Raw genomic sequence first — 23868 nt, 5'->3', positions numbered from 1 at the left:
GGTAGATTACACAGTCTCTTCAATATACTGGTAATTGCTAAATATGCCTATGAAAGCCAGTGTGGTACAGTGGTTAAGGTATCTACACTAAAAACTGGGAGTCCATGAGTTCTAGTCCCACCTTAGGCACAAAGCCAGCTGGATGACTTTGGGCCACTCACTCTTTCTCACCCCTAAGAAGGAAGCAGAAGTGCCAAACCACTTTTGAAAAATCTTGCCAAGAAAACTGCAGGCCTAGCCCAGACAATCACTAGGAATCAAAGCCCCACTGACTTGAAACAAAAAACAACAAAGCCTATGCACAACAAAACTGGATATCCACATATTGAAATAATATTCAAATTGTCCCCATGAATCAAATTTGATTTATTGAAAACCCCATATTGATATATGCTACAAATGCAAAATGTGCTACATGAATTAGACTGTATTTATCTATTCAGCTTTTCTTTTTAGATCTATTAGATTCTTAGATCTATTAGGAATACAACAGTGGAGAGACATGAGATATTTCTGTTTAACCATCCTTCTGTTGTGCATCCTAAATTCAGGGATGCCTTCCTTAAAGCAAAATTTGTGTGTGTGTGTGTGTGTGTGTGTATGTATGTATACACACACACACACACAGAGAGACACACGCACACAGACACCCACAAAGACATACATGCATACAGACCCGAATACAACAAGACCAGCATACATACATACATGTGAATTAGATACTGATCACATGGAATGTAACATGTTCAGAACAAAGATGGGTTTTTTGTGTTCTATAATAATAGCAAAAAGAATAATCCTTGGGAAATGGAAAATATCATAACATAAATGACTGGATTTCAGAGATATGTGATTTAGCAATTTTGGAAAAAATTATATATTTACTTAATCAGAAAATGTCACATTATCTCTCCCTTTGGGAAAATGTTATGTGAAGTTATGGCCTTTGTAGATTCCATGCTAATGTGATCACAATTCAAACACTTGCAACCAGTTTGTAATTACAAGGGGTACAGCGTAAAATGAATGCCATCTGCAAACTTCCCTGCCAGCTTCTCACCAAGTGTCCCTCTTAGTTAGTTTCGGCTTCCCGGGAGGTGACACGAGGCTGGCTCCAGGCGATTACCAACTCTTCATTGAGAGAGGGGTTCTTTCTCACCGCCTTAAGAACCCTTCCCTGGACCCAGCTTCTTTATCATCCGGTCTCCAACCTTCGCTTTGTAGTGAAGGTTGTCGAGAGTGTGGTAGCACGTCAGCTTCCCCAGTACCTGGATGAAGCTGTCTACCTGGATCCGTTTCAGTTGAGTTTCAGGCCCGGGTACAGCACGGAGATGGCATTGGTCGCGTTGGTCGATGATCTCTGGCGGGCCCAGGACAGGGGCTGCTCCTCTGTCCTGGTCTTATTAGACCTCTCGGCGGCTTTCAATACCATGGATCATGGTATCCTACTGCGACGAATCGGGGGGCTGGGAGTGGGGGGCACCGTTTTACGGTGGTTCTCCTCCTACCTGTCGGATCGGTCGCAGTTTGTGTTGACTGGAGGGCAGATATCGACCCCCAGGCATGTCACTTGTGGAGTGCCCCAGGGGTCGGTTCTCTCACCCCTCCTGTTTAACATATATATGAAACCACTGGGCGAGATCATCCGTGGTTCTTGGGTATGGTATCATCAATATGCTGATGATACCCAACTTTTCATCTCTACCCCAAACCACCCAAATTATGCCCTCGACGTGATGTCCGATGCCTGGAGGCTGTGCGGATCTGGATGGGGAGGAACAGGCTCAAGCTCAATCCCTCCAAGACTGAGTGGCTGTGGTTTCCGTCATCCCGATTTGTGCATCTTGTTCCATCTTTGATGATAGGGGGAGAAATTTTAGCCCCCTCAGCGAAGGCTCCCAATCTGGGAGTCCTCCTGGATACGCGGCTTAGTTTAGAACAACACCTGATGGCCGTGACCAGGGGGGCCTTTTACCAGGTTCGCCTGGTACATCAGTTGCGTCCCTTCCTGGATCGGGATGCTCTGTGCACTTATGCCCTCGTCCTTTCTCGCCTGGACTACTGCAACGCTCTCTACATGGGGCTGCCCTTGAAGAGCACCTGGAGGCTTCAGCTGGTCCAGAATTCAGCTGTGCGGGTTATCATGGGGGTACCTAGGTTCTCCCATGTTACACCCCTTTTAGGCAGCCTACACTGGTTGCCGGTTGTTTTCCGGGTGCGATTCAAGGTATTAATTATGACCTTTAAAGCGCTCCATGGCTCGCACAGAGAGGGACTCCTCCGGGTACCATCCGCTAAGCAATGCGGGCAGGTGGTGCCCAGGAGTAGGGCCTTCTCTGTGATGGGCCCAACCTTCTGGAACAACCTCCCCCCCGATATTAGAACTACTGTTGATCTCCGCTCCTTCCATAAGAAACTCAAGACCCACTTGTTCCAATTAGCTGGCCTGGCCCAATTGCAATCATAAGTATAGTATAATCTAATCCTGACCTTCCTGGATGGCATTTTAATTTTTTAAATTTTGGGGTTTTTAATTGGTTTTAATTGGTTTTAACTATTAGTTAGTTTGGTTATTATACAGACTGTGTTTTTAAGTTGTTTTGTCTGGGGTTTTGTGTTTTGCTTTGTTGTCTATTATATATTTATTGTCTGTACACCGCCCCGAGTCCCTTCGGGGAGAGGGGGCGGTTTATAAATTTAATAAACTAAACTAAACTAAACTTAGGCCCAGGGTACCTGCGAGACAGCCTACTGCCACCAGTAGCCTCCCACCGTCCAGTACGATCCCACAGAATTGGCCTCCTTAGGGTGCCGTCGGCCAGACAGTGTCGGCTGGTGACCCCCAGGGGGAGAGCCTTCTCTGTGGGAGCGCCTTCCCTCTGGAATGAGCTGCCCCTGGAGCTTCGCATAATCCCTGACCTCCAGTCGTTCCGACGCACCCTAAAAAGTTGGCTTTTCCAGCAAGCCGGCCTAGCCTGTTAATTTTATCTCATTTTTTAAATGTATTGTCCTATAAATTGGGTTTATTTTTTGGATATGTATTTAATTTCTTTTTAACTTTGGGATGTGTTTTTAATGTTGTATGCCGCCCTGAGTCCTTTAGGAGAAGGGCGGCATATAAATCCAATAAAACAAACAAACAAAACAAAACAAACAAGTCAAGTCACTCCTGCTGCTTTTTCACACATCCACCCACACACTATAACAATAGCACTTAGATTTACTAATCTTAATCTTAGACTTAATCTCAGAAAATTAGAATATTACATGCAATCAATAAAACAAGGATTGCACATAGAACAATATCGGACCTCTGAAAAGTATAAGCATGCATATGTACTCAGTACTTGGTTTGGGTCCCTTTTGCAGCAATTACTGCCTCAATGCGGCGTGGCATGGAAACTATCAGCCTGTGGCACTGCTGAGGTGTTATGGAAGACCAGGATGCTTCGATAGCGACTTCAGCTCTTCTGCATTGTTCGTTCTCATGTCTCTCATCTTTCTCTTGGCAATGCCCCATAGATTCTCTATGGGGTTCAGGTCAGGCAAGTTTCCTGACCAATCAAGCACAGTAATCCCACGGTCATTGAACCAGGTTTTGGTGCTTTTGGCAGTGTGGGCAGGTGCCAAGTCCTGCTGGAAAATTAAGTCAGCATCCCCCATAAAGCTCGTCTGTGGAAGGAAGCATGAAGTGCTCCAAAATATCCTGGTAGTCGGCTGTGTTGACCCTGGACTTAATAAAGCACAGTGGACCAACACCAGATGATGACATGGCTCCCCAAATCAACACAGACTATGGAAACTTCACACTGGATTTTTGGGATGTATTAAAAACACAAAATCATAAGCTGGTTTAAGACTGACTTGCTTCAATAGAAAAAAAATCGCAGAAGAAAGAGAGAAAGAGAGCATTATGCCTAGATTTGTGCCCATATGTTCATACAATATTTATTGTTGTATTTGAACTACGCCTATCTATTGGATGAACACTAGAGCTGCTGGCATAATTATTATTTTTTAAAGTGAGATGGGAGTGGGAATGGTAGAAATAACCCTTGAAATCACCTTGGAGACAAACATACCATAACATGGCATAGCAAGTTACATTACAGAACTGGCTTCTTTTGTTTCAGAGAACAAGGCGGAGGAGATGAGAACTTCATCTCAGAAAATTCTGTCATGTGTAGTGTTGGGCTAGCTCGCCAATCATACCAGTCACACTTTTCTACTTCAATATTTACTTATTAAACAATAATTCTCCTTCTAGGCTGAATTAATCTTTAATACTTTTGAGGAGACTATAATTGTAAATTGTAATTGGTATCTGAGCATGCCACAGCATTCATATATTCAGTTCAGCATTCTTACAATACATCAAGGCTTATAAAAATTGTCACAAATAAATGTGTGAATCAGCCTCTGCTATGCTTTAAGCCAGAGGTGTCCAAACTTGGGAACTTTAAGACTTGTGGACTTCAACTCCCAGAATTCTGGGAGTTGAAGTCCACAAGTCTTAAAGTTCCCAAGTTTGGACACCCCTGCTTTAAGCAAAAATCGTATAGAATTCTGTTACCTAAATTGATGAAATTAAACTACTTGCAGTATAATAAAATAATTCACCAAGAAAGGCTGACCTATGCCATGCTTCAGGAAATCAGTAGCCTTTATGCATATTATGTACTTTTTTCTTTCAGAATTCTTTATTTATATTTTTGAAAAAAATGTTTAAAGGAGAGGGGTATATATATTCATCTTACTGTTTTTAATAAGTAGCCACTTTAAAAATTGCTGAGAGGTAGCAGGTGAATATTTGGCCCAATTCTGTACTATATAAACAATAATTGGAAAAAGGTCTAATTCAAATGAGAAACCCAGATTTCTTTATTGAGCATTTGCTGTAATTTAGGAAAATGCTAATCATTTCACAAATAAGACTGGCTTAAGTTAGATTCATTGTCAGGCAGATCTCATATCATGTCTCTCCATGAATGAACATGAATAAATATAAACTGCAGACTAAGATGGAGAATCACTGGTAAGGCATAAAGACGGAAATAGAAGCAGGTAATAAAAGAACAGATACCTAGGGTGGGAGGGTAGCCTCACCATTTTAAATGGATTGTGCTATGCACTAGCTGTAGTTTTTCTATCCATTTTCCTATTAACTAAATGACTTCAGGAAGCTGCTTTGGGATAATATTTCCCTGGATGATGACACATAAATACTTCAAATCACAAAGAGATGCAGGACAGAATCTTCTTCATCAGCTGACTCCGATTATGACTCAAAGATACTATTTTCCTCTGTGAATTGCTGGCAGAGGATATTGCCAAGATTTCTAAATTTAAATGACTACAGCAGGCTAGCTTTCTTCTTACTGACTCAGGAATATAAGATATGATTACATCACCATTCCAGTAAAATTAAACAAGGACATTTATTTCCTCACAAAAATACCATTCCAGTTACTAGCTTGAATTTAGAGAGAGAGAAAATCTCTGCTGAGGAAAAACAAATAATTCTGTGAAAGATAAGCAATGAACCTTCTGCATTGGAAATTGTCAATAACTGCTACATTATAAAATGTATTGCAAAGTTCAAACTTATTTCTACATATTTAATAAAATGTACTGTATACTAGTGCATGGACTAAATTGCCAAACGCCTCTATTTGTGCACAGAATATTACAATTTTCAGTACTATGTGTCTGAATTTACATTTTCTATACATCCTGAGTAATTTGAGAAACACAAATTTGTCCAGTTGTATCACTCTTCTCTTGATTTGTTTTGAAAAATGTATTTGCAACCATAGATTTTAGCAAAACCACTCTTCTCAAAAATAATGTATTTTAATAAAAATGTTTCAAAATTGTATTCAACATAGACTTCATGTCTTCAAGGAAAAAATCCATTATCCTCATAGGTAGCTTCTAAGTAATGACTAGCTGTTAAATTTCATGAATATTCCTTTTATATTTCAAAACATAAAACTATAATTTCTTAGGTCTTTGGATGTAATAAATATTGCATATAAAGTGATACAAGATTATTCTAATTAACCTAAGTTCTTATCCTAAGTTTGGGATGTAAACTGCAAATAAAGTAATGACTTGTATAAACTCTGCCTCTGGGTTTATTTTTTTTAAACATATACATATGTTTAAACATTTACATATACATTCTTCCTAATGTTTTTTCCACATGTGCAGGATCTGTTTTTTTTTTTCAAATCAATTGTGAGTTGATCCATTGGTTGCGATAGGAATTGATTAATCAATTCGTTCTGAGACTAAGATTGTGTGATGGAATCTTGTCCATCTTCCCAGGATGGGGGAATGTATTCTAGAGGAGCAAATCACAGCACAATTTGTGAGGGAGAATAAGGGTGAAGATGGCTCCTCGCTTATAGTTACCAGAGTACATGTTTTATGGGGCAAGTAGTCTGCTTTAGTTTGGTAAGATGTTTGTATGTGAGGATTCTTCTATTTAGAAGAATCTCAATACGTCTTTCCTTTGGAGCTTAACATGTCATGGGCTGAGAGAATAACTGGCTCAAGGTCACCTAGCCAGTTTTCAAGCTTAGGCAGGGCTAGAACTCAGTCTCCTGGTTTCTAATCTGGTGCCCTGACCACTTGACCAAACTGGTTTTCTTTATTAAAAATGTTCTTTACAACATATATTTCTCCTAGATTTTTTAATCTAGGAGATTGGAGGCCAATCTCCAATAATGCCACATTGCTGTATGTCTTTAAAAAATGTTAATATGTTAGCAACAGATTTTAATTTTAAATGGATTAATCAAAAATATTACTGGAATCTCCAAAAATATACTAGTAAAATGGTCATCAGGTTTTCTCTGTTTGGAGATGCAAAATATTTAAGACTCACCGACCCCAAATGATATGGTCTTATAAACTTTTGAACTTCTCTGGAGTAGAATTTTAATGTACATAAGTAGGTTTATGAGGAAATCCCTAAATGTTAAGTATGCTAATGTGATGTTGAATTATATATCAAAACTCTAGAAACTGACTGTCCATGAGGAATTATGGTTATACCACGGGAGGGGGGCAAAAGAATTAAACCAAGAAATTGGGAAAGCGATCATACATTAAGAACTGGTTTTTTCAAATGTGCAACTTATCTGTTTTGGAAATACTTATTAGTATTTTCTACTAATCAAAGGAGAAGTATTATGTATTTTAATAATACAAGGGCATCATTAGGTGTCTATTTTTTTGTATCTGATTATAGTATAATAGAATATAGTATTATATGGTAGTTTTTACAAGCCTGTAATTATTCATAAGTTTAACAAATATGTTTGGTTTGTAGTTCAACTCTTTAGTAACACTTTAGTATTATAATTGTTAAATTTTATTATGGACGTGAAGACAGTTCATGTGAGTGATCAGGTTTTTCTGCTTTTTTTTCCCTTTGATCATTTGGTGGAATTTTATTATTGAGGTATATTCTGATACTGTGTTTATATTTAGTAATCTTCTAAAATAAAAAAAACATGATGAAGATGAGGACTACTCTGTTCAAAACTGGGCAGCATTGACTTTAATTGTGCATCATGAGAGCACTAAATAGCCATACTACAATGAATGCTTGTAGAAAGCAATTTTATCTATAGGTTCACAATAGAGAAAATTGTGACATAATGCTTAGTATATAAATGCCCACACTTTTCAGTCAGAGACTGTTGTATTCCCCATCTTTTACTTGGCAGTTCTAGGAAATTATTAGCCAGAGTTGATATTTCAGCATGGAATACATCAGGAACAAGGAGGTGATATAGACCTAATCAGGAAATTGAGTCAATCAACATAAGGCATTAGCTACTGATTAAATCTACAACCCTGCAGGAAATTAAAGTGACAACAAAACAGGAAGAGAAGCTGATGTGGTCAAGTATGGAATAATAAGTGGTTGTCCAGGCAAATACAGGCATCATAGAGAGGCTATAGAAGACTTTCAGGGAAATACCTCCTACTGAGCCAAGAGTCTTTGTGGAAGAGATCCAATTACTGAATTTTTACAGATATAACTGAAAAGAAATACCCTGTTATTCCAACTTAACTGCAGCAGGGGACATTGTCAAAGGAATGCTTTGCAACAAACACTATTATTATATTGTTTCACACAAGCAGACAATATGAGCAAAAATAGATCTTTTCTTTGCATTTTTGAGATTTGAACAGACTTAACATGGAAGATGCAAGGGAAACCTTTGCTAAAGCTTCTCTGGACATGAAGATGGAAAGTAAGAGAGTAGAAGATCAGAAATTGGGAAGAAGGATGGAAGGAGAACATTAAGGAGCAACTTGTATGTGAAACTATATGAAATACTTTATTGTAGTCATTAGCCAGCACAGATTTTCATGTGTGAATGAGTTATTAGAGACTACTGGTCACTGACAAAGACTAGGCATAACTGGTACCAACTTAAGAAAAATACTTTTTAAATAGACTTATTTCATATATTCACAGCAAAAGGTTCAGTTGATCATGCATGTGTAAATGAGCACTTTAATTCAAGACACAACAAAAGGGGGGGGGGATCCAAAATACCTACGAAAGCAATACTTCTATAAGAAATAATTGAAAAATCAGAGAATAATATGCAAGTTTTTGAATTCTTCAGAAGACTTCATCAGTCAAGACATTAAAGAGAGAAGCATGTGGTTCTGTTGGTAGAGAAAATGTAAAAGGAAGAAAAACCAAATTTGAAGGATTTTAATTTTTAAAATAATATTTCTATTATTATAGCTTTGGTTATTAAAGTAATATACAAATTTAAACTGATTCCAAAAATGGAATGAACACTATAGAACAGTGATGGCTAACCTTTTTGTTGTTGGGTGCCAAAAATGTGAGGGCACGCAATAGCACGCATGCCGGCACCCATAATGCAAAGCAAGCCCCTACATATGCATGCCCGTACAACCCCCCCCCCGCTCCCACCCATATGCGCTGCACTATTCACCTCTAAACTGAGCTTGGTATTTCCTCCAGGGGGCCAGGAAAGCCTCCAGAGCCAGGGGAGGGTGAAAATAGCCTCCCCAACCCCCCCCGGAGACCCTCCGGAAGCCAGAAACGGATTGTTTCTGGACTTCTGTACGGCCTGTTTTTTGCCCTCCCCCAGCCCTCTGGAAGGCCAAAAAACAGTTGGGCGGAGTAAGCATGCACACTGGAGCTGAAAGCTCGCATGTTGGCAGATATGGCTCTGCGTGCCACCTGTGGCACACATGCCATAGGTTCGCCATCCCAGCTATAGAAGATAAAAATGATAGTGAATTAGAATAATCTGTGATTGTTAGAAAATTATTATTATTATTCATCTTCACACAGTCACCCAGTTCAGACTGCAATTGGCATTTTTGTCTACCTATCAAGTTGTTACCAAGGACCTGTGATAGGTAAATCTGGATGTTTGATGGTGTTACAGATATTGTTGCAGGATGGAAGTAGCTCCAAGTAATGCCGCCTTTTGCAATTGACTGGTGGAAAATTTGTCAATGCCTAATGTTGTTGTTGTTGTTGTTGTCGTTGTTATTAATCTTAGCTCTGTTTTTAACTGATTTGCAATTGCCTCCCCAATATTATATATCAGAGTAAAGTACTTTTCAGTATATTATTTAAATGGGAGAATCCTTTATGAGATTAGAAAATTCATTTTTTGCCAGCCACAAACATTCTTGAATGCAGAAATATCAAATGGATAGAGCAGGGATGGCGAACCTTTTTTGGCTCGCGTGCCACAAGTGGGGGGAGCGCAGGGGGGTTGAGTGCGGGCGTGCCACACGCATAATGCAATGCGTGAACCCCCCAGTGCGCATGCGCACACAATGCACGACCCCCCCATTTTTACATGCTTTTTTCGCCCTCCCCAGGCTCCAGGGGCTTTATAGGAGCCTGGGGAGGGCGAAAAGAGCCTCCCCCGACCCCCCGGAGGCTTCAGGGACCGTCCCTGAAGCCTTCGGAGCGCTTAAAACCACCCTCCAAGCAATCCGGAAGTGACTTCCGGGTTGCTCGGAGAGTCGTTTTAAGCGCTCCGAAGGCATCAGGGAAGCCTCGGACGGTCCCTGAAGCCTTCGGAGCGCTTAAAACCACCCTCTGAGCAAACCGGAAGTGACTTCCGGGTTGCTCGGAGGGTCGTTTTAAGCGCTCTGAAGGGATCAGGGAAGCCTCGGACAGTCCCTGAAGCCTTCGGAGCGCTTAAAACCACCCTCTGAGCAAACCGGAAGTGACTTCCGGGTTGCTCGGAGGGTCGTTTTAAGCGCTCTGAAGGGATCAGGGAAGCCTCGGACGGTCCTTGAAGCCTCCGGGGGGCGGGGGGGCTCTTTTCGCCCTCCCCAGGCTCCTATAAAGCCTCTGGAGCCTGGGGAAGGCGAAAAATAGCTTTTAAAAAGGTGAACTCAGCTGACAGGGCAGCACCTCGCGTGCCCTGACAAATGGCTACGCGTGCCACTTGTGGCACGCGTGCCATAGGTTCGCCATCACTGGGATAGAGTAAGGGAGCATAATTGAAAGTGGCAGCTACATTAAAGGGGTATCACAATATCCTTCATTTTTTTTCTTTAATTTCTTAACTCACTATTTATGTAATTCAAATTGTCAATGTCAACAATGTCAATGATCACCTACAACACTTTTGGTATGCCACTGTGCTCTCATTTAGCCAAAACAAACAAATGTCTGTGTACAAGAAAAAACAAAAGAAATATCAATATAATAATGAATGAGAAATATGATGTTATATACTGCTGAAACTTTATTTCACTGTGATAAAACATATCCTACAGGAAACAATATTAAGGACAACATGTAACGTACTGTGACTCAGTTGTAGATGATTTGATCATGATTTATTCTAGCCCTAAATGAAGCATAATCATGGTATTAACATATTAAAATATATTCTCCACACCCCAACTGCTATTAGCTGGAGGAAGGTGAGATTCAGGGAGACCAGGTTACTGTAATATGTTCAACTGGTAGATCCCCTTGACTGTACTTCACAGACTGGAGATTTTGAACAGTCCATCCCCGCAGATTATTTCAAAATGTTGATAGTTTAATATTCCCAAGAGCTTGGGATCACTTTATTTCAGGAACTGCCTGTTTCATACAGATTTATTGAGCCTTTATATTCCAGTGACAGCATCTTATAAACTTAGAGACCATTAATATCTATCAGCCTAAGATGCAGAGGTAGGCATTATTAGATATGGTACACACAATGTGGAGGAAACTTCCAATATACAGTTAGTTGCAAAATGGAGTGCAGTGCATTGCAAAAAAAAAAAAAAAAAAAGGATTCAATCCTTTTTTATCTTCCTATATCCTTTTTCATAGGTGCTCTATATTCTTATTTAAGGAGTTAAGAACCCTTCTGGGTATCAGGCCAAGGCCCATCTTATTCCAGTATTTTGCTTCTCACAGTGGCAAAGCAGACTCCTCTGGGGTGCTCAGAGACAGAAGGAGGAGGCATGCTTTTTTCCCAACACTGTTCCTCTACATTTGCTGCTGACAATCAATTTCCTGCCTCCTGAAAAGAAAATCATTGAGCTTTTGATAGACCTACTCTTTATGAATTTATCCAATTCCTTTTTGAATCCACCCAAATTAATATCTATCACCAAATGTTATGATAATGAATTCCACAGATTTATTTATTTAGCCTTAGTCTTAGTGTCTCAAGAAAGAAATTAAAAACTTCTTGTCCATTTTAGTCACACTACATATGATGTTATTCATTTTAATGATGTTCCCCACAATTGGCTCCCCTATTCCCATGATGGCGAATCTGTGGCATGCAGAGAAATTTCTGAGGGCACGCGAGATGTTGCCCTGTCAGCTCCAGTGCACATGTGCGTGCTGGCCAGTTGATTCGCCCTTGATTTTCAGCTGTTTTTCGCCCTCCAGTTTGCATGTTGGGCCGTTTTTCACCCTCCCCAGGTTCCTAGAAAGGCTCTGGATTCTGGGAGGGCGAAAAACAGACTTACTGAGCCCACCGGAAGTCGGGAAATGGACCGTTTCCGGCATCTGGGGGGGCAGGGGAGGCCGTTTTTGCCCTTCCCAGGTTCTTAGAAAGCCGTGTGCGCATGTGCAGGGCAGTGGAGAGTGGTCACACACGCATGCGCAGAAGGCATGGCGCAGGGGGGCATTAAATTATGGGTGCGTGTGCTTTTGTCACCTGAGGCAAAAAAAGGGTCGCCATCACTGCCCTATTCAATCAATGTTGAATCAATGTTGCAACCTTTACTCACAAGAAAAGTATTTCAGCTGCATGAAAAATTTTAAACTTTTTCCAGTTCTATCTACTTCTTAATTTGTTTAAAGTTCTTCATTGTTGTGGAGATTTAGTGGTCATGGGTTTATGAAGACCTTTCCTGTAACCAATTACTAAAGTTAAAAAAGAGAAAGCAAAGAATAGGTAAAAAGTGGGCATTGAGCTCAAACCAAAAAAAAAGGAAATGGAGTCTTCTCAAAGATTTCAAGTTGGTACATCTATATCAGGGGTGTCCAAACTTGGGAACTTTAAGACTTGTGGACTTCAATTCCCAGAATTCTGGGAGTTGAAGTCCACAAGTCTTAAAGTTCCCAAGTTTGGACACCCCTGATCTATATGTTCTATAGATGCAGAATAGGCAAATAATTCATTAAGTTTTTTTGCAATTTCCAAATCATCCTTCAAAATAACTTACCCTAATGGATCAATCCCTTCGCTATTATTGTTTTAAATATATAGATATAAATACAGCATATCTAAAAACATTATTACTGTTTCCTCTAACTTGCTTGACATATTTTTCTCTCTCTGTTTGTACTCCTTTTTATTTTGTCCATTTCAGAAAAGGCCATTTTAATTTTCATAGTTTAGTGGTGTTGGTTAATTCTTTCTTATACTATGGAATAGAAGCCACTCAAGTCTCAAATAACCTCCAGGCACTATGATTCTCCCCCTTAGCTTCTTTTTCATCATATCCCAAATGTTTACAAGTATTCCTTTTTTTAGTTAAATGTGATTGTGCTGAAACAGTTGAAAGTTTCTTATTTATGTTTATTCTATGTGTAATAGGAATTGTGGTCATTTCCCCCTATTTTTGCCATTCATCTCACACTAGATTACAATTACTAGGGATTTAACATAGGGTTGTCTCTCTTCCTACAGCTTTTTTCAAGTAAGTTAAAGTGGCAGGTCTTTACTTTAAAATAGGTATTTTAAACTAATATATGTATAAATTTGCATTCTTAAAAGCAAAAGTTTATAGACTTATTTGCATTATAGAAATAGAGATAAAAAGAAATAAAAATATAAATTGTTTTTTTACCTGAAATTAAGTTTTGTTTTCTGAGATGTCAGTGTATCATTATGTGTAGTGAAATCCCAGGCATCTGAAGATGATTGTGCTGAACACTAAAAGATATAAATAATATGCATTTTAAATCTGTTATATCAACAGTATGATATTGAGGAATGAAGCTGTACAAAAAAACCCAAAACAATGAAATATCACATTGTTCTTGAACAGGTCCTACATAGCTCTCATAATGATAGTTATAGAGAACTGCAAAACTGAACATTAACACTGATGTTCAAATATTTTATCTGATATTACTGTATTTATCACCATTCTTTATGAAACAGCTGGAAACACTAGAAAAGAAAAGTAACTCGTTTATTTGCCCTTACAGAAATTATTGGACATTCATAGAAACATATCTAATGCATTTGTATGAGAGAAAATGATATATTTTGAAGAGATACAATAGCATCAGAAGCAGAAATCACGTGTACTTGCTTAAGTTTTGAAAATATTGTGGGCTGCTTGGATGAGTGAAGATTAGCATCCAAAACTACAGCTAACCATTAAGAAAGGTATTAAAGTAATATGAAAAATGTATTGTATCTAGAAAGAAAAATCTTAAGGAATGTCTCCTTATAGTCATCAGTATTCCACAATATATCACTATGGTTAAAAGGTAAATACTACATAAATTAAGAAATGGGAAATAGACTGGACACATTCCACCTAATTAATATTTTGTTTGACTGTCAATTATTGCCCTCTTCTGGCTTAAATTCTTAACCTTCCTTTCGGAAAGAACAGCCTACTGGGATTCCAATCACAGATTGTCATATTTCCTCCTGAGCTCAATTATACATATTGTAAGCCAGAGTTGCTAAATTTATAACTAAGACAGTCATCCTATCAACCCAATATATTGAACAAATTGGGGTACCCTGCAAGGGAGATTCATTTATGTGAGTACTTTAATTCCTCTTTCTTTCTTATTCTGAAATTAGATTAATATTTTCTATTTTATGCTTTATTTTATTTTATTGATGAGGTTGTAAGGCTAGTCAATCAATAAACTACTATCTAATTCAATACTTTTAAACATGGATGTTACTTATCAAGTTATTTGATGACCCGGAATCTTATCTTTTACCAAATGTTGTTTTGGCTCACAATGAATACAGTGGAAGACACTAGCTAAAAACAAAACTAGTGATTTCTGCATAGTTAAGATTTCTCAGGCTCCTATACAACTATTTTAGCTTCTGAGTAATCCCATAATGATGTTTATTGATCACTTTGAAATCTTTGATATATAGGAACCAATAAATTATTAAAGAAATTTTGACCAGGAAAAAAGGAGAGATGGAGAATATGGTCTGAACTGGGATGGAAATGTTCTGCTTAAGCATGTCATGGCTTTGCATCTTGAGTGCAGAAGAATTAGAGTTTGAAGGAAATGAACCACATAGTCTTCCTACATTTCCTAGGGAGGTTTTAACACAATTATTCTGCTCTCTCTCTCTCATTGTCATAAAACAACGAAGAATTCAAATTTGCAATTAGGAAACCAAGAAAAGATATAAGAAGTTTAGGGCATCAAAGAGCTAATCTGGTTTCCATCTGAACTTCCCCCAAACATTCTTCCCTTCGCAATCCCTAAACAGGTTTAAAGTTATCTTGCCCTAACTAGCTAGAGCTCTACACAGAAGCAAATCTGTTAGATTTATATTTAGATATGTAGAGGTGATATAGATGATATAGATAGATATATCTTTAATTATATACATAAATACATACATAGATACATACACACACTGTTGTGTTTCAAGTTCTCAATTTTGTAACTCTAAAAACAATTGCCTAAAATCAGTACTGAAGTGGGGGGGATAATCCCAAACCCTTCTCTCTTAAGTGAGATGCTAAGAAAATATAAATTCAGATTTTATTCTTGATCCTCCTTGCTATTCTGACTACATAACAACTACTAAGCTCAGGTTTAATTGCAGAAAGTATGTACAAATATGCAATATCAGGATGAGAGAAAATGCTGTCATTTCATAGAAAGAATTAGAAGTATGCTGTCCATAATAAAGTATTAACCTCATTTTTCAGTACAAATGTGAAATTTTAAGACAGTAACCTATTGCAACACAAAAACACTACAGAAACATTTTTTCATTAAAGCAACTTAAGTGTTGGGTTTTGATTCTTTGACAGCATCAAAAGAAACAAACCTGCTGCTGTACAATTTTCTCATCTATGATCACTCCAGCTTTGACTGTGCAAATAATAAGTGTAACATGGTAAATTATCTGAGAAAGAGGAATGCCATGAACAGAGATGATATATTTATTTTGAGTTTATTTAAATAATTGAAAAAAGTGCTGTGAGAAACAGGTCCTTCAATTTGGAACAAAGAAGGAAAGCGAAGAAGAGAATTTTACACTAATAAAGATAATATCTGAAATCTATATATCTGGACAGTCTTCAACACTCTTATATAAATCAAAGACTCTTCCAACGCCTCATAGGTACTGAGATATTTCAAAGCAAAAAAGTTTATGAAATTTGTCACAGGCGCAGACAGAATGCTATAAAAGAGATGTCTCACCAATACAACCTGATTAATTACTACAGGGGTCTAAGACCTATTTAGTTCAATGGAATTTATTCCTCATTAAATGAGCATAGGATTGCAATATTCATGTATTCAAAGAATATGAAATAGGTCTCACTAAAAATGTTATAAAAATGATTAAATTGGAGAACAAATGGAATAGAAGAAACAAGTTTTTAGTTCCTCTGAACTTTCCTTCCTGTTTTTCTTGTAAATTCTACTACCACCTGATTTATTCAATTTAATTTAAGCCATATAAGAACAGAGGTGCATGTTGGCATATACAATACATATATTTAATAGTACTGTGTCAAAATCAAATTTATTAAAGTACACATTCTGTTTCCAACAAGTAGAACTTCTCAATATCTAAAGGAGAAATTGCACTGGGTTATGTATAACAAAAGGGGACGTGGTGGCTCAGTGGCTAAGATGGTGAGCTTGTCGATCAGAAAGGTCAGCAGTTTTGGTAGTTTGAATCCCTAGCACCACGTAACGGAGTGAGCTCCCTTACTTGTCCCAGCTTCTGCCAACCTAGCAGTTCGAAAGCATATAAAAATGCAAGTAGGTAAATAGGGACCACCTTTGGTGAGAAGGTAACAGCGTTCCATGCGCCTTCGGCCACATGACCACGGAGACATCTTTGAACAACGCTGGCTCTTCGGCTTTGAAACGGAGATGAGCACCGTCCCCTAGAGTCTGGAACAACTAACACATATGTGTGAAGGGAATCTTTACCTTTATGTATAACAAAAAATATATAAGGTTTGCCCACATCTTTACATTTTGGAGGTTGGAGGTTGCATTTGACAGCACGTAGAACCTTTCAAGTTCCATCATTTTATGATATTCATTTATCATCTGCATTACTGGATTCTGGGCCAACTGCAGTTCCTGAACCATTTTCAAGGCTACCTGATATACTGTATGACAATAACCAAACTAAAGTTCCCAGTTATGGCTCAATCTATCCCAGAACTGTCTCTTCCAAGTATGGGTGCACGTAATTTATCAGAACCTTGGGTGCATGTAATTTATCAGAAAAATGGAACCTTGCAGGATGCCCTTGGAAAAATCGAGCAAAACATTCCCAATTTTAAAATAATAGCTAGTAATGTATGAATAAAACTACTATAAAGTCATGCCTCTGGTCTTCATCTCTTCAAGCATTACAAAAAGATATTATCATCAAAAGTGTGAAAAAAGCCCTGAGAAATCGAAGAATAAAAGAGGCTTAATGTTCCCTGATCTTTCTACATATCTTGATCATTCATCTGAAAACCAAGACAATCTACATTCCAAATCCAGGACAGACATAGGGGTATCAATGGATCAATCAACTGGCCATTCCCCCCCCCCCTCGTTTGATGATAACTATTGGAATGACAACTTTTGCCACACTAACTTTTCTTCTTGGTTGATCTCTACCTTATCAAAAGCTACCAATGCCTTCCCTCAGGATATTCTATTCTATTTGTCCTCTTTGCTCAAAGTTCAGTCTCATTGCCTTTTTTAAAATACTATCAAATATTTCATCTTTACTATTATTATGGTTCATCATACAGTCAGCCAAATTTTTAGACTAGATTTAGCATTTTTATCAACCTATCCTTACAAAGGACCTGGGATATTCCAAATGTGGAATATTATTATTTATTGGATTGATGTGCCACCCACAGTGGTGTATTAACCATTAAGCAGACTAAGCATGCGCTTAGGGAATCAGGCCCAAAGGGGGCAGCACAAAGTTGAGAAAGAAAAAAAAATCAATGAAGATTTGTGCAGTATGTACAAAGGAGAGGCACAAAGATTTGTCAGTGCTTAGGGCACCAGTGAGCCTTAATCCGCCACTGGCCACCCATCTTCTCCGGAAGAGCCAGATCTTCAGGCCCCTAACTGAAAGTCAGGAGGGTTGCTGCTGATCTACCTTAGGGCATATGATATTCCAAAGGGTAGGAGCCACATACATACCAGTTCTGCCAAAAAGGTTAATAAGACACACTAAAAATACTGTACTAAAAAAAAAAAGTTAGACTTTTTTGTTAGTTGAAAAAGGTTGTCCTAAAAGATCACATCTTTCAGTAGTGAGTGGCTGGAAAGATCTATCAAGAAATAAAAACAAGCAGGATTTCTTTATTATTTCTCCCTAAACCGGGAGAACGGCCAATTTAGATGATTATGATACACTGAACCTTTATAGACCTCAAGAATTTTTATTTTAGAACCCAGCTAATGGGGAAGGAACTAATCATGGACATCATATCTTATCAATTGTCCAATATTTTCATTGCACAGTACAAGTACCTTGAGTGCCACCAGAAATAGGGAAAGTTGACTAAGCAAACCTGTTTATAGAGTTTTGTTCCAGAATGGGTACCTGCTGGCTACTATTGTCATCACTGTTATCTTATTTGAGACTGGTTTTTGTGTGTGTATATGTGTATGTGTGATAGAGGGGGGGGGAAGGAACTCGGGATCATTTTCAGTCTTCAGGAACATCTTAAAAACAGCACTTGTAAAACTGATTAGGTCAGACTAAAAATACATAGGACATCCAATGTCAATACAATTATGATGTATAGATTAGATAGAGATATGATACATCAAATAATAACTAGTATGCTTTTAAATTTAATGACAGACTTCAATGCATATTTAACACCATACTCTTGCTCTAATTAACTACATACTTGCAACATAAAATAATTATCTATATTTAGTTTACGAGTGACTACTTTTCCCTAATCTCACCCAAAGATAATAATCAACTTAGTGGAGCATAGAATAATTATTATCTGCTGTAGTACTTAAAAATTATCCCTTGCTTTCCAATCATTTAAATTAATTCTGTCAGAAATTCAACTTCTAACAGTATTCTGAGTCCTTCTGTCAGCTGCAGCTATTATTGGATGTTACAGCATCCAAACCAGAGAGTCCCCTAGAACTAGAAGCCAAGAACTCTATGCATCTAAATCCCCAGCATGGAGCTGGTTTATGTAAAAGTATCTGGCAAAGTGACACCTTCATACCCTCTTTTTGTAAAACAATTTTTTTTTAAAATAAAATAATAAGTAGAAGTTAGCATGTTCCAGAAAAAATGGGCAAGGATTAGCTGAGAAAGTATATTGAGAGGTTTAAGGGATGGTTAGGATGGCTCAGTGGCTAAGACGCTGAGCTTGTCGATTAGAAAGGTCGGCAGTTCGGCGGTTTGAATCCCTAGCACAGCATTATGGAGTGAGCTCCCGTTACTTGTCCCAGCTTCTGCCAACCTAGCAGTTCGAAAGCATGTAAAAAAATGCAAGTAGAAAAATAGGACCCCCTTTGGTGGGAAAGTAACAGTGTTCCGTGCACCTTTGGCGTTTAGTCATGCCAGCCACATGACCACGGAGACGTCTTCGGACAGCTCTGGCTTAGAAACAGAGATGAGCACTGCTCCCCAGAGTCAGGAATGACTAGCACATATGTGTGAGGGGAACCTTTACCTTTACCTTTAGGAACAATCTAGTTAGTTTGCCTTGCCATTTTATGTATGTTTGATTTGCCACAGCAACCACAACATCTATTTTATAAGAGTGATCAAAACATGTCCTCAAAATTCTAGATATGCCTATCTACTCAGAAGGACCTCTGATGTTCAAGGAAGCTTGGCACAACAAAGAAAGACTGGAGAATTAAGGCAATTGCTATCTGTGTCACATATCAGCACAGATGATGATGAGCTTTTTTATGGCAAATGCAACCCCCAAATTCTAATGCACAAAAAGGCAATATTTCTCTTAGGTCATATATATAAAAGCCCACAATACCATTTGACAGCTCACAGTTATGCACCCCCAAAATGTTTATGAGGGTTGCATGTCCCTCCTTCCTCCCTGGACGACTATTGCCAGGGTACATACAAGAATGTGATGGAATTTTGACTATAACAAAAAATGGAGCATCAGTTTTCATCAGCAGTGCAAATAGTTCTCTCCCTGACCCTATTATTTTTTGCCAGTCAGAAGAATATTATCTATCATACTAAAGGGTGGGATAAAATTGTATTAATGCATTTTGAAACTGCATTTTCAACAGCAGAAGTAAACATAAACGTAAATCTTCCATTCTGACAATAATACTGCAAATTTGGTTGAATTATGTTCTTGTTTTCAATACATTTTATCTATCCTATATATGAATGAGCCCAATTTTCTTTTCTTTATAAACTTATGTAAATCAATTATTCCATGTTGATATGTTGAGAAAAACTTAGAAATTTTAATTACTAAAGGAAACAGTATTATTTCTATGAAATTTGCATGATTTTATAATAATGGTTTAAATGTCTATGTATGTATTTGCATGTCCATGCATGCACATAATAGCAAAAAATAACCTTTGGTAAGATATGATATTTAGTGTGAGGTTCAATGAAATCAGTACTGAAGGATTGAATTACATTTTGAATAAATAAACTGATAAACCATTGGACAAATGGATGGCATAACCCGTAATGAAATAAAACAAAACAATCATTAGGGATAACAAATAATGAGAAAAGCAGACTAGGTTAGCATTTGTAAGAACTAAACATTCACTGGACAAACATACAGCTACAACTACAACAAAAACCCTCAATAAAGATTAAAATATTATATAATACAGTATGCACCCTTCTCATAATTATAAAGTTATAACATTCTGAGACAATTAATATGAAAGCTACTGCTAATATCCCTAAATTGTAATTAATTCAGAGAAAATTAATGTTATAAACCCCACAGCAGATTTCATTTTGCATTAGGAAATATGCTTTCTGACATCAGTATTTTCTTTGAGATTACAGATAATAGATGTAGTGCTATAAAGCATGCCAACATGATTAAATAGACAAGTAAAGGTGAAAAAACAAATTAGTGTATGGGTGTGGCATAAACCAAGTGAAATTATTAAATTTCTGATGTTTAGAACTAGATGAAATGTTACATACACAGACTTCCATACTTGTAGCAGCATTTTCTTTCCCTCTCCTCTTTCTTACATCCCCTACAGTATATTTGAAAAATGTATTGGAAACTGCCCAAAAAAATGCACTCCTCTTTTCCTCCCTTATTTTTGTCAAAGAAATAACAATTATCAGGTAAAAAGTTTCCGAGCTTTGGGCCTTATAGAACTGTGGGCTTCAACTCTCCGAATTGCCCAGTCGGTTTAGCCATGACTGAGAACTTTTGGAGTTGCAATTCAGACATTCACATTGATGAAGATTATAATCAGCGACAGTGCCCTAGGATCTTCATTCAAAAAGAAGCAATATATGTACATGTCTCAGTGTTTTCACATTCAACTTGTGATCCTTGTTTAAAGCGGAAAAACATTAATTACAACAGTATAAGGTACCATATTTTTCAGACTATAAGACGCACCTTTTTGCCCCCAAAAAGAGGGTGAAAATATGGGTGTGTCCAATATACTCTGAATGTAGCCTCACCCACCCAATCCACGTGTCGCATTTTCGGTGGTTCCAGGTGGTGGCCCATCTTCCTACCTATAACCTTAGGCATTCAAAACCTGGCTTTCTCTCACCAAGCCCGATAAGAGACACAGCACTTCAGTCCTTCTGGACACTGCCATCTCATAAACATGTTGCCGGGCTTCCCAACTAGCCTCCTGCACCTCTGTTGCATCAATCGAGCCCAATTCCTGAAGCGGACTTGGGAAGTGCAGTGGTCAGGACTGTGGAGATGGAGGCAACTGCCTTACGCCTCCTGCAGAGTGCCCACTTTGCCAACCGAGTCCCAACCCCTGCACTTCCCAGGGCTGCTTCAGGAATTGGGCTCCAACCGAAGCAGCAAAGTTGCAGGGAGCTTGCTGGGAAGCCCATTTATGAGATGCCAGCATCCAGAAGGACTAAAGTGCTGCATCTCTATTGGGCTTGCTGCGAGAAAGCCAGGCTTTCAATGCCTACGATTGTAGGTAGGAAGACGGGCCATTTCGGGAGTGGAGCCTTCAGTGCCAAGTCCCTCTTCTGCCCCCATGAAAATCATACTCCAACCCATCACACTCCCTCCAGTTAAATACACATAGGGTGATATGGTTTGTTTTAAATGGATAAAAAGCTCGTTATCAAAATCTGAGTGGAAGAGATGATCCCTGCTGCCTGGAACCACACAAAAATGCAAGGCACAGAAGCGCAATGGTCTGTGGCAATCCCCGCAGCCTGGAACAGTTTATTGGGGATATTCCATCCGCTGTTTTATGTTTGCTGCAAGGACGCTAGCCAGATTAATACCGGTGGATGCTGGTAGGCAGACAGAAACTTTTTTTTCTTGTTTTACTCCCCCCCAAATTAAGGTGCGTCCTATACTCCAGTGCATCTTATACTCCGAAAAATACGGTAAGTTATGACCGCCATTTTTAAAAGCACAAAAGTTGATGCAAAGTCAACCCAAAACTAACTCATAGCTGGCACTTAATTTCCATTACTGCTTTAGTAGGAGTACAGCCGTGTTAGCCTATGATGGCGAAAGATCAAGAGTGTGTTGTGAGCTCACAAAAGCTTAAGCCTTTTAGTTGGAAAAAGTGATAACAGACTCCTGATATATTACTTTTTTTGGTATTATTTACACTAACATGTATTTTAACCACATACCAGCGAGAAACGTCAGTAATCAACAGTATAAAGAAATCATGTAATGAATCCATTAACCACTTGCACAAATGTTTGCTTAAAGATTATTTATATATTAAATTTATACACACAAACACCCATTTTATTTTGCAAACCGACTCTTTTTGATCACTGTAAAAATAGTGAGCAGGGCTTCAAAAACAGAATATCCCTTTTGTGGTTTCTGCATTGCAATTTGGAATGTGACAGTGAAGAGCAACCTCTCTGAATCCCTTTTTGAATCAAAACTGAAAAAAATCAACACTGCTATTTTCCATCTTTTTAGAAGTAGGAAATGCAGGAAAGCCATCACGCAAACCTATTTAATCTGGCATTTTTAAAACATCCAGCTATTTACCTATGTTAAATTTAGGGATTTCCTCTTTCAGAAATACTCCTTGGAGAACTGCATGGACCTACACAGTCCTCAAGAATCAAAACTGACACAAAGGCAAAAAGAAAATCAGATACTAATTCTAATTATTAAAGGGAGTTTTTAAATTCTAATTCTTTTCAAAATATGTTATGGGACAGCATCCTCCTGGAGACTCAAATGGCCCCAGTCCTGTTAGTCTTTCACAAGGCAAGCCTTGGCTATCTCCCCAGGCATGTGGGTCAAGTGGTTGAGTGAATTATGCTATTGTTAATTTGTGTATGTGTTTGTTTGTGTGTGTGTGTGTGTGTGTGTGTGTGTGAGAGAGAGAGAGAGAGAGAGAGAGAGAGAGAGAGAGAGAGAGAGAGAGAGAGAGAGAGAGAGAGAGAGTGAGTTATAGATTTTTCTGTGCTTTTAATTCTTGCAAGCCACTTATATGAGAGGGGTAGTTATATAAAACAAACATTTTTTTAAAAAAAATCCATTCAATCATGTCTGATTCTAGAAGAGGCATGGACAGGTCCCTGCACTTCTCTTGGCAAGATTTTTTAGAAGTGGTTTGCCATTGCCTCCTTCCTAGAGTGAGGCAAAGTGACTGGTCCAAAGTCACCCAGGTGGCTTCATGCCCAAAATGGGTCTAGAATTTATGCTCATCTGCCTGATACCTTAACCACTACATAAAACTGGCTCTCTAAAACAAACATACAAATAATAAATAAATAAATAAATAAATAAAGGCACATGGTCCCACTAAGAAATAGTTAACAGTATTTTCAAGGTAAAGATTCTAGCACTATAAAATAGATCATACAAATGACTATTAGATAAATTGTGTGCGTAACAATTGACAAATAACGATGTCTTTATCTAAAGCTAAACTTTTCAAAACTAAACTGCACGTGCTATTGGTGC

The 23868-nt window shown here is 38.2% G+C and overlaps 1 protein-coding gene across 4 annotated transcripts in view; it reads right to left on the bottom strand.

Moving 5' to 3' along the window:
* The window catches only part of PARD3B (par-3 family cell polarity regulator beta), a 532498-nt gene that overhangs the window by 361825 nt on the left and 146805 nt on the right, over positions 1-23868 (bottom strand). For all 4 annotated transcript variants that reach the window (XM_081937858.1, XM_081937859.1, XM_081937860.1 and 1 more), the window contains exon 5: positions 13348-13433. In XM_081937858.1, coding sequence (XP_081793984.1) covers positions 13348-13433 — 86 coding nt within the window. The remainder of the gene's footprint in view (positions 1-13347; positions 13434-23868) is intronic.

The sequence above is a fragment of the Natrix helvetica genome, assembly GCF_964273705.1.
Source record: "Natrix helvetica genome assembly, chromosome: 1".
Lineage (NCBI taxonomy): Eukaryota > Metazoa > Chordata > Lepidosauria > Squamata > Natricidae > Natrix > Natrix helvetica.
The sequence above is the reverse complement of the archived record's forward strand: the minus strand, read 5'-3'. Positions and strand labels throughout refer to the sequence as shown.